General features: G+C 47.3%; 1 protein-coding gene across 1 annotated transcript; it reads right to left on the reverse strand.

The window, feature by feature from the left end:
- Positions 1 to 2,835: 2,835 nt before the first annotated feature.
- LOC109767372 (uncharacterized) lies at positions 2,836 to 10,692 on the reverse strand. The gene is made up of 2 exons (XM_020326129.4): positions 10,010 to 10,692; positions 2,836 to 3,219 (listed from the first exon to the last, which is right to left on the reverse strand). The coding sequence occupies exons 1-2, from the start codon at positions 10,600 to 10,602 to the stop codon at positions 3,132 to 3,134; spliced, it is 681 nt and encodes a 226-aa protein (XP_020181718.1). The 5' UTR covers positions 10,603 to 10,692; the 3' UTR covers positions 2,836 to 3,131.
- Between the last annotated feature and the right edge of the window lie 606 nt (positions 10,693 to 11,298).

An 11,298-nucleotide genomic window follows, 5' to 3' on the forward strand; every position in this document is an offset into this window, starting at 1 on the left:
TAAAATATTCACATATGTGAAAGATTTTCGCAAAAAGAACAATATAAAGAGTGAAAGAAACAAAGGGGGAAAGAAAAGAAAAAGTAATAAGAGAAAGAAAAGAAAAGGTGAACATGAACAGAAGAAAAAGGAAAAAAACGAAAAAGAAAAAAGAAAAGGAAAAAAACTGAAAAAGAAAATAAAATAATAAAATAACCTGTTTAGGGGATTTTCTAGAACCTGCCCAAAACCGGTGGGAAACCAACAGACTAGGCCTACCCATATACTCCCTCCGTTCGGAATTACTTGTCGCAGAAATGGATGTATCTAGACATATTTTAGTTCTAGATACATCCATTTTTGAGACAAGTAATTCCGAACGGAGGGAGTGCTAGACACGCGTGCGGTGGGGATACGCGCTAGATCGCTATTTGGTGGCCTACGCGCCAAAAGGATTGGTGGGGCGAGACATGGCCTTGGCGAGCAAAAGCAGAGCCCCTATATGACAATATGCGTCAAATAGCACCACTTGGCAAAAGAAGGCAACCCCGACCGGGTCGGCCCAGAGAGGGATCGAACTCACGAAAGTGATGCGCCCTAGCGAGTGATCGAACTCGCAACACCTCGCACGTAAACAAGCGTTCCTAGTAACTGGACCAGATATGTTTTTTGTTGACTGATTCACAGCGCGAGCATTTAAGAACAAATGTAGTGGAGAATCAAACTTTATTTGACTTTCTTCAAACAAATCATGAAAATTATGAAGAAAATTTTGAATGTCCGAACAATATTTTACAAAAGCTGACAATTTTTAAAAAAATTGACCAAATACAGCGCCAGCACTTTTGAAATTTTGAGCAAATTTCGAAATTTAGAACTTTATTAAAATGTGAATAAACTTTGAAATTAAAAACAATTTTTTGAGTCTGCAAACAATTTTTCAAAATTTCCAAAACATTTTTCATTTTGCAAACAAACTCTGAAAATAAAAATATTTTTGAAGTTGTGATCACAATTTGAAAATAGGAACATTTTTGAATTGCGAACAAATTATAAAATGCAATAATTTTAAAAATTCTAAACTTTTTGAATTTTCGAACATTTTTCTAGATGAAATAAAGAATTTTTGAAATCCTAAACTCTTTACAAAATTCTGATCATATTTTAAAACTTCTGAAAAAATATAATACATTTTTTAAAATTTGGAACAGATTTTAGAAAATGCGAATCATTATTATATTTCTGAGAAAATTAAAAAATAAACTTAAACTGATAAAATAGAAAAATAAAAGAGAAACAGGAAAGGGAAATAAAAGTTAGAAGTAGAAACAGGAAAAAAAGAAAAGTGTCCGGCCCATTCGTGGGCTCCCTTGTGAAAGTACTTTTAGTTATTTTATTATTTGTCGTTTTTATATATTGCCTTTTCTCCACCTTTACAATTTTAATTGTTTAGTGTTTATTTTCGTTCTTTTTACTTTCTAGTGGTTACTTTCTTAATTTTTGGCGAATACATGCCTATTTTTAAGAGATACGTGGACAAATATATCTTTAGGCATGCACATTTACTTGTAGAGAAAAACATTTGATAAAAAAGCGATCATTTCTCTTGTAAATGTAAACAGAGAAAAATTGTTTTTATCTAGAATAAAAAATGTTCATGCAGCTAAAGAATTGTTTTCATGCTCACTAAACATTTGACGCCACTAGTAATATGTACTGAAACAAAAGGAAATACAGCAATTTTCGAAGCTCGCACAAACTTCATTTACTACTGCTCTCCTCCTGATCTGGCTATGAACGGTCCAAATAATAGGGCTACATGCCAGTTTGACCCGAGAACGTATCATGTGCACCAATCTAACTCATGCACCAGGTGCTCCGGTCCAATCTGAGCCATTGGTTTAAAAAGTGAGGGCATGATAAGGGGCAAGGGGAACTACGGGTACATTTTGCAAAACGGACCCTGAAGTCTAGCTGATTTCTGTCCTCCCGTGTCTTCACTACTGTGCCCTGTTTGAGGGAAGAAATCTGATTGAGAAGAGTAGTCAACCAACAACCAGTAAATCAGAGCCCAAAATTCCATTAATTTGAATCATGAATTGGTATTGTTGATGCAGTCAACTATAATTCTGTTCTTTTCTACTAGACTCCAGCAGCGATGGATCCGGTGAAGATTTCAGGAACTTCTTTGGCGAAGGTGACAATGCCTACTCAGAGGCGAAGAGACACCCAGGTACCATCCTTCGATTCCCAATAGCGACTGTTGTTTATAGTCGTATCACGTGAATCCATCCATCTTTAGTTCAGGGATTTTTGGCACCATGTAAACAAGAATGTACACTTGCCAAAAAAAATAGTATGCGACATTTTTTGTAGTTCAGAGGGGTGGTTGTTGTACAGTTCATCTGCACGCTTTTGATGCTCCAATGTGAAATACACTGATGTTCTTGCATGGAAGCATCTAAAGAAATGTGTTCAGAGATCTTTAGTTCAGTTTCAGTACAAAGCATCATCGCAACAGTTATTTATAAAGTTGTTTCTCTCATACTTAATATTATAGAGTTAGAACTGTTGAGCAATGAACAATCATGCAACAGTTACATAAGTCGATACAAAAGCACACGTGAGAAGACAGGCATACTCCAGTAGAAAAGACAGGGCGGGACAGAATTAATCTAGACAGATCCGTTTTGTTGGATCGGAGCACCTGGTGCACCAGTTCGTCCGGAGCACAGGATACGTTCAGCTCCCCTTGCCCTCTCATCCTGTCCCTCTCTTTTTAATCCAATGGCTGGCTGAGGTTGGATCGGAGCAACTGGTGCACGAGTTCGTCCGGAGCACAGGAAACGTTCTCAGTATGACCCATACCATCGCTTCCATATTTTTAGACCATTGTCTATATGGACATAAAGACAATCAAATTTAGACAAGGAAATGCTCTTAGTGTGACCAGCCATGTGCATGAGAGACTGAAATCACTACAAGATTTAACAGCAAAGTAAAAGGGAACCAAAGCCAATTATAAATACTAAATTAACGCATCTTTATTGTGTGACTGCAAAACGGCATGGATCTGGCGGATTAGTCATGGATCCACGTACTGCATCGCGTTTCATGGCGCGGTGCTCTCTCATGGTTGAGGCAACGACAACTCAACTCTTTCCACGCAGCGCTGATCCCCTGTGTGATCTCTGCTTCAAGACCATGCCTCCCTGTGCCTTGGGAGGATAGTGTCTTTTCCTGATAAAAGAATACAGTATGTATTAGCATGGACTTCACTGTAACATAAAAGCAAGGCATGCACATATATCTTTCTAAATTCGTAGAAAGGAAATAGCCAATTAGTATAACTAAACTCAAATAGGAAACAACAGAAAATTAGTGTTTTTCTTTTAGTCCTATCCTTCGGTCATATCACACGACCATGTTTTTCCATCTTAAAAAAAAACAAGTACCATGTCATGTGATAGGTTCGTTGCAATCTTGTGTAGTTATTCTTGTTCTTTTGTGGTAGTGTAGTAACTCTCTCATATTCTTAAATAATAATCAGTGCTCTATCCTTAATTCATACTAATGCAAATCACTGATTGATATAATCAAAGACCAATCATGTGGAGATAAGTTTTTTTATTCATGTGGAGATTTTTGTCACCAGTCCTTAATTCATGCTAATGCAAATCACTGTTTGATATTATCAACAACTTAGTGCCCACACGCAGGGCACGATTCTCCTTGCAGAACATATAGGCACTCTCCAGAAATAATCTATCGATACCAATTCTAGTTTTGACTCCTCACTGGGGAGATAGGTTGTTGTGATTAATTACTACCTCTGTACCAAGATATAAGATGTTTTTGCTGCAAAAGCGTCTTATATTTTGATACGGAGGGAGTAGTTACAAGTTTACTTGCACAACAAAGGTCACCGTTTCGTATTCAAATATTCAAGCCACAAGTCAACCAAGTGTAACACCATTTTCGTCTCCAGAAATCCTATCTCTCCATACAAATTCCAGTTTGCCCCCTAACTGGAGAGAAGACTTTTGTCATTAATTGATTATGTGTTCTCTTGCAAAATTAAGGTTAATGTTTTTCATATAGATATATTCAACCTAAAGTCACACCAAGAAAAAACAGGTATGATCGAACAGCATGATCATAGGTCATAACAAGTGAGCAACCAAAGAGACCTAATTGTGTGCAATATTAGCTTGGTCAAAATAACAAACCGTACAAACAAAATGTTATATTTTATCTCAGTACCCTCATAAAAGAATAATTCAATCCAGAACCTATTAATTTTTTTCTGTAAATATCAACCACACAGGTACGAGGTACGCCAGAACACAAAATCTCCACTTTGCACCATTTCTTTAGCCAAAAATACCAATATTACCTCCATTTCCAGCAAGAAAATGAGTGTGCGCTTCAGTATTTCATGGACACGCCAGTGCACTCATGTGTGAATGTATCAGCACCCTATTTGCTTCCTGACAAACACACGCGCGAGAGAGAGATGGCTCGAGGAAGACAATGACACAAGTAGTTTAGCACTGCTCAAACTTCCGCAGCTCTTCTGATTCTTGCCATTGCTTATTTGTGGCTAACATACTCCAACAGAAAAGACCGAGAGTGAAGTGATTTTGCCCCTCACGCGAGTCCTACCATCTCACAGCTTTTCTGATTCTTGCCATTGCTTATTTGTGGCTAACAAACTCTAACAGAAAAGACCAAGAGTGAAGCGATTTTGCCCCTCATGTGAGTCGTGCCATCTCACAACTCGAGAATCACCTTGCGCAGCTCATGGCGCCGCTAGACTAGCTCACGAACAAACCCGTGACGACCCCTATGTTATTGTATGTGAAAGGGGAAAACAGAAGGAAAATAATGTGACAGGCCACAGGGTTCATCCCAACAATATCACCCTCTAAAGCATGTGCCATTGTAACTTCGACCATGCCGATCTTTGCACGCAGCTCCGCGAAGTGCAACACACCCAAGAGCTTGAGTGAGAATGTCGGCGAGCTGTCCGTTGGTGCCAACAAACTGCACACCAACCTTCATGGTCTCTCCGCATTCCCGAATGCAGTGGAAATGTGATTGCTTCGCTTGTGGAAAACTGGATTTTTAGCAAATGAGATGGCGGATTAGTTGTCAATGTAGAGTTGAACTCAGGCTGGCTCCTCCTTCAGTTCATTGAGGAACGAAGTGAGTGAAATTCCTTAGCACGCCGCCACAGTGGCAGCTAAGTACTCTGCTTCGCACGAGGAGAGAGGTGCCACATTCTACTTGAGTGACTGCCAGCTGTTAACATTGTTGGCATAGAAGAACGGTGCTTAGCTCAGACGAGTGTCAAGATCACCGATCATGACGTTGTCGCTATACCGAAAAAGGCTTTCACCCCGCTTTATATATAAAGCACCATGGCCGAACCGATACAAAGTGATGAGGGAAACCTCTTACAAAGCAGATCAAAGATAGAACAAGATTACAAGAGTGCCCACACTCCATCAAGACACACCCAAGGCTACTAACTAGAAGAGAGACCGCGCCTCCGAGAGAAACCACCGGACGTCGATGCAACACACACACCAAGTTGTCGCTGGAGAGGGCACCCCTGCCCTCTCGCTCCGGACTGTGGAGCACCAATCCTGCCTGCAGACAACAAGGACCGAGAGCGATGCCCTCGACGTCACGTGTAAAGGATAGGAAGTTGTCGGCATCGCCCCAAGCCAGAGCTGAAGGAGCATTGAGATAGGATCCGAGCTTGCTCGCCGATGGCGAAGAAATGCAACTGGTGGGCACCTACGCTCCACGACGACGCCCCCAAGAGGGTGACGACGCAACAGGCCGCCGCCGTCGAGACCGAAGACACCGTCAAGAGTTTTCACCCGAAGCCCTGACGCTGGGAGAGATACCACAACGACGCCCCCAACAGGGACACGACACCCGCAGGCATCGCCGCCGTCGGCGCCAAAAGCGTTGAGCTTTCGCTCGAAGACACTCTCGCGCCACATCGAAGTACCACGGTGCAAATCCGCCGCCACCAAAACAAGCCTCCACACCACGATCTGGACGATACCCCTGCCGTAGCAATGCCATCGTCAGGATCCCCGCCGCCTCGCTCCTCGCTGCCCGCACAGCCAAGGAGAAACACCACCACCACCGCAACGCCGCTCGCCGAAGAGCCGACCGCGCAGACCACCTTCCAGGGCCGCCGCCCCGGCATCCCAGATCTCGCTGCCTCCAAGCCCCGCCGAGCCATCGGTCACCGCCCACCGAAGAAACGAGATGAAAGGGACCGCCTTTACGCCCCTGGACGACCCCTCGCTGCTGCGCTCCTCGCGCAGCTCCCGTTGACCATGGCCTACAACCATGGACCCGAGCCCTCAGATCAGCGACAGCATTGCGAGGCCGGATCTAGCAGGACCTGACCAGCCCACCCCTGGGCTGGGACGAAGGAGGCGTCCACCGGCACGAGAGCAGAGGAGCACCACGCAAGGAGGCCATCCCCACAGCCGACGGCGCACCAACAGAGCAAGGAGGAGGCGGCTCGAGATCCACGCAGGGTGGAGCCATCGCCGCCCAGCCGCGCCTCTGCCGCGACCGGGCGCCGTCGCCGCAGCCAAACCCTGCCACGCCGCCGCGAGATGACCAGATCCGCTTCGCCATGACGAACCATGCCAGTGCCGCGCCCTCGCGAGCTCCAGCGCCCCGCGCCACCAGAACCACGCGAGAGGGAGGGGAGGCCCCGCCGATGCCGACGCCGCACGGGCTTCGCCCGATGGCGCTTTCCGACGGCGGCGAGGCAGGGGAGAGGGGGAGGGGGGTGTTGCTGGCGGCGGCGGAGGTTGGGCGCCCGGGCTGCTCGCGGGAGCAGCACGGGGCCGAGAGGACTTCGACGTTGTCGCTATAGCAGACGAGGTAGTCATCCCTGCTCCCCCAAGAGTAGTGACAACCCCAGTTCGGCGTGCTGGCGGCATAGCTCAGCACTCTTCAGCGCAGCAAGATTTTGGGTGGTCAGTGCCTCCATGAAGCACGAGACGTAGCCGATGGCGTAAGAGGGACTGGTGTGTAGGGTCTTTCAAATCAATCAGGAAAGCGTGAGCTGAGAAGGAACACGGCTTTCCGCGCCTTGACAAGTGGATCTACCAAGAATAGCTTTTTCAGCCGTTACTTATTATATAATAGCTCGATCCACTCACGCATGTGATTGATTTCTCCCCTCTTTCGAAAATCTTCCATTCGAACAAGAAGATTCCCTTAGCACACCTCGATCCACAAGTAAAAACTCAAGGTACCGAGGTCACCCATTTTGAAGTTGCATCTCCTCCTTGAAGTGCTCGATTTCCCCCGACGTTGAAGCCAATGATGACACGGACACCACAAGCAAACAAGACGTGGTGCTGCCAGCCGCGAACCTGGACGGCGCGCTCTCTGGTGCTCCGCTCGAAACAGAGTGAGAACGGACACGATCGAACTTTTAGTTCCAAGCACGTGGTGCTTGCTTCAGTCCGTAGAGCCTTGTCAAGGTGTAGCGCTTTCCTCTCTTGTCCGAAAATGGCGTATCCCCGCATTGTGCAACGTAACCTCCTCCTCAAGTTTGTCGTTGAGGAAGGTGGACTTTACGTCCTTTTGGTGCACGCCCCGGCCGGCGCGCGTTGCAAGAGCTAGCAAAAGCCGCACAGACTCAAGACGAGCGACAAGGGCAAACACTTCATCATGGTCCACCCCCTGGCACTGCACACAACCCTTTGCCACAAGGTGCGCCTTGTGCCGGAGCACCGCACCGTTTTCGTGTTCTTGACCTTGTACACCCACTTTAGGCCTATGGGACCAAGGCTGGAAGGGAGCTCGATGAGGAGCCACCGTACCTTGTACACCCACTTCAGGCCTATGGGACCAAGGCTAGAAGGGAGGTCAATGAGGAGCCACGCATTTTTCCTCAATGGATGTCGTCTCCTCATCCAAGGCGTGTAGTTAGGCCGTGTGCTGCTCGGCCACGAGGTGCAGCTCTCCATCATCCGGCGGGACATTGTAGTTGAACTGCATATTGGGTTGCACAATACCGTCATGAGCGCATGGTCATCAAGTGCATACTTGCCGGCGACGACGAGGGTGGCATGCCAAAAGATAAATTCGCCGAGTCGAGGTCTACCATGTTAACCAGTTGGGGAGAAAGGGTTGCCGTGTCGAGGTCTACCATATTAACCAGTGAGGGCGAAAGGGTTGCCGTGGAGCCGCTTCTTGTTGTCGTGGCAATAGTCGCGGCAGTCACTGTCGCCATGCTGCCATGGCAGCATTCTTGGGCGAAACCGATCAACAACAGTGCTTCCGCATGAAACAAGTGCCATAGCAACCTTTTCTACCAACATGACAACGTTCTGCCAGGAGATATTATCATGCCAGGCACCTCTCCCTGGTCCTCCGCGACATCTAGTGCGTCTCCTCGGGTGTGCTGGGTGCCAAGTACTTACTTGACTGTGACATGTGAAGGATGTGCTTGCAGGTAGGTCTGCTCCTCGCAGCCAATCCCAGCTTCCCCATTGGTCAAAGATGAATGGTGTACATGTGCTTAGGGGACACTTTACCTTGGCAAGGAGGTTCTTTTGCGGACCGTGCACCGTCATGCTCCACGTGCGTCGAGTATCCAATCTCGTCAAACTGCCCAATGTTGACGATGTTGCTCTCCAGACGGGAAATTCGATACACGTTCTTTAATTCGCAGTGGTGGCTACCCGTCGCGGCGAACAAGATAATGCCTTGTCCACATACCTCCACCACAGAGTCCTCGCCGAACTTCACCGTGCCCATCACCATACTGCTTCATGTGGTCTGACGAAGACAGACACGTTGACAGTCATTTGGTTTGACACACCGATGTCGAGGTACCAGGGCACATCAACGTCACCAGGGGCATGCTGAAGCTTGATGCGAGCTCACTCTTCATTGAGGAAGAGGCGCTCGTACTCTGCCATGGCAGCTGGAACGGAGTTGCTGCAATGGCAACATTGGGCACGATTGCTACCATTGCAGCCTTTCGGGGCAAAAGCCATGCCATGGCAGGATTTCCTACCGCGATGACTGTTGATAAGGATGTTGTCATTGCAATGTTTTGGGCGATTCCGCTACCATGGCAGGACTTTGCGCTGTTGTGGCAAGGTGTGTTGTGCACTCCTGCAGCAGCAGCAGCAGCAGCAGCAGCGTCGACTTCGTCGGCCTACACCAGGTGAGCCTCCTCCTGCTTCTTGCGGCAATCACTTGCCCAGTGGCCTAGCTTTCCACAATAGCGACACTTATCGCGGCCGCTGCTACTCGGCTGACCTTGGCTTTTGCGTCCGGCGCTGAACTTAGCGCGGGAGCACCCTCCACCACCACCACCACCACGGCAAGAGCTATTGTTGCCTGAGGTGTTGCTGCTGCCAGAGAACCCGCCTTGAATGTACCTATACTATCGCACAACCTACTGCTCCTCAGCTAGCACGAGGCAGTTGCCGCCCTGGCTAGATCCATCCAGCCTGTGTCGTACCTCTGCCGTGTTGAACCATCTCGTCAGCTCCTCGATGGAGAGTGCAGAGTGGTCAAACGGGGTCTATGTAGAGGGCGACATGCGAGTAGTGCGGCGAGACAGCCCAGAGAAATTTCTCCGAGGCTTCTTCCTGCAGCTAATCACCAAGTACTGCTAGATTGTTCATCATACCGTTGAGCCATAGGGCGAAATCATCGAAGAAGCTGCGGAAGTTTGAGTAGCGCATAACTACTCAACGGTATGAATTAGAAAACCTCATCGGAGTGCATAACTCTATGACCGCAACATACTAAGTTAGTAAGTGCACAGGCATTTGGCACTGCCTCTACCATTACCATCCTGATTTCCTCTAGACTAACGAAGCACCAGAATTGTTCTCTGACGGTAGAAAAGCCTAGAAATTCTCCTCTTTCGCATTGACAGAATAATAGTATTGTCTTATTGAAACGAGCTGTGCATAATGACTTGATCAAGAAAGACAGAGAGATCCAGAGTCCTCACCTAGCAGGTTTCTCGGTAGCCAGCCCCATCCCGTTCCACGGGAAGTTTCCCCCCTTTTCGTCAGCTTGCTCATTCGCCCTGGCACGTCCCCTCCTCTTGTTCCCCAACCTCCCAGGGTTCCCATACACGATCTTGCCGCATCCGGCCCTGGAGAAGCCCTCCCTCTCGTCCTCCATCCAATGCTTCCCCTTCCCCTCCCTCTCCCCCTCGACCTCTGCCCCTTCCACGACCTTCCTCCTCGCGGCGGCTGCGCTGGCCTTCCGCTCCCTCTCCCCGAGGATCGCGCCGATGGGGAAGATGTCGGGGGAAACGGAGAGCGGGGCCTGAAGAGTGACGTAGGCCTTCTTGTAGTCTGGCTTGGCGGCGAGGAAGGGCCCCCGGCGGTGCTTCTTGCCCTCCATGTTGAGGGTGCGGACTTCGGCGATGTTGAAGCCGTAGACGGACTCGAGACAGCGGCGGATGTCGACCTTGGAGGCGGAGGGGACGGTCCTGACAGCAAACTCCTGGACGGAGGATAGGGGCGCTGGGGGGAGCATGAGCTTGATGGGGAGGTTGGCGAAGTGGAGCACGCGGCGGCCCAGCCTGCTACCCATGGCCGGATGCGGCGGCGAAGGGTGGCCGGATGCGGCGGCGGAGGAGGGCGTAGGGTTTAGAGAGTGAAAATGGATCGGTTCGGGTTCAGCGGCTCAGGCGAAGGACTCGGGACAAGAGAGACTATTGGGCTTGCTTCGGCTGTAGCGACCAAAATGCCCACTAGCATTCACGGCATTGGGCGGGCCCAAGCGCACGGGAGACGACAGCCACATTTTATTGTTTCTTTTTCACGTTTTTAGTTTTCGTTTTCTGCTTTACTCTTTTACCTTTGTACGTTATAAATAAATATATTAACAAAACAATTACATTAAAACATTTGGAACCAATGCTAACCAAGTATTTGAAAAATATTAAATGTCTATAGAGAAAATGTTTCGCATCTATACAAAAAAATGTGTATGAAAAAAATGTTAATCAAGCATTTGAAAAAATGTTAAAATGTGTATTAAATTATTTAATCAAGCTTTTGAAAAATGTTAAAACTGTATAGAAATTTTTTCGACCATGTCTTCCAAAATATTAATCTTCCATTTGAAAAAAATGTTAATCAACCATTTGAAAATTGTTAATTGTGTATAAAAAAATGTTGACCTTGTATTGAAAAAATGTTAATCTTGTATTTCAAAAACTTTTATTCAAGCATTTTTTGCGTGGTATGTTAATCAAGCTTTTGAAAATGTTCAAAAATATGTTCA

This window comes from Aegilops tauschii, chromosome 7 (assembly GCF_002575655.3).
Source record: "Aegilops tauschii subsp. strangulata cultivar AL8/78 chromosome 7, Aet v6.0, whole genome shotgun sequence".
Lineage (NCBI taxonomy): Eukaryota > Viridiplantae > Streptophyta > Magnoliopsida > Poales > Poaceae > Aegilops > Aegilops tauschii.

Bases quoted from the DNA above. Each gene is read 5' to 3' on its own strand.
- LOC109767372 (XM_020326129.4), bottom strand. From the start codon at position 10,602: ATGGGTAGCAGGCTGGGCCGCCGCGTGCTCCACTTCGCCAACCTCCCC. The intron at 3,220-10,009 runs GTGAGGACTCTG...TTCTTTTATCAG, and splicing joins GCTACCGAGAAACCTGCTAG to GAAAAGACACTATCCTCCCA.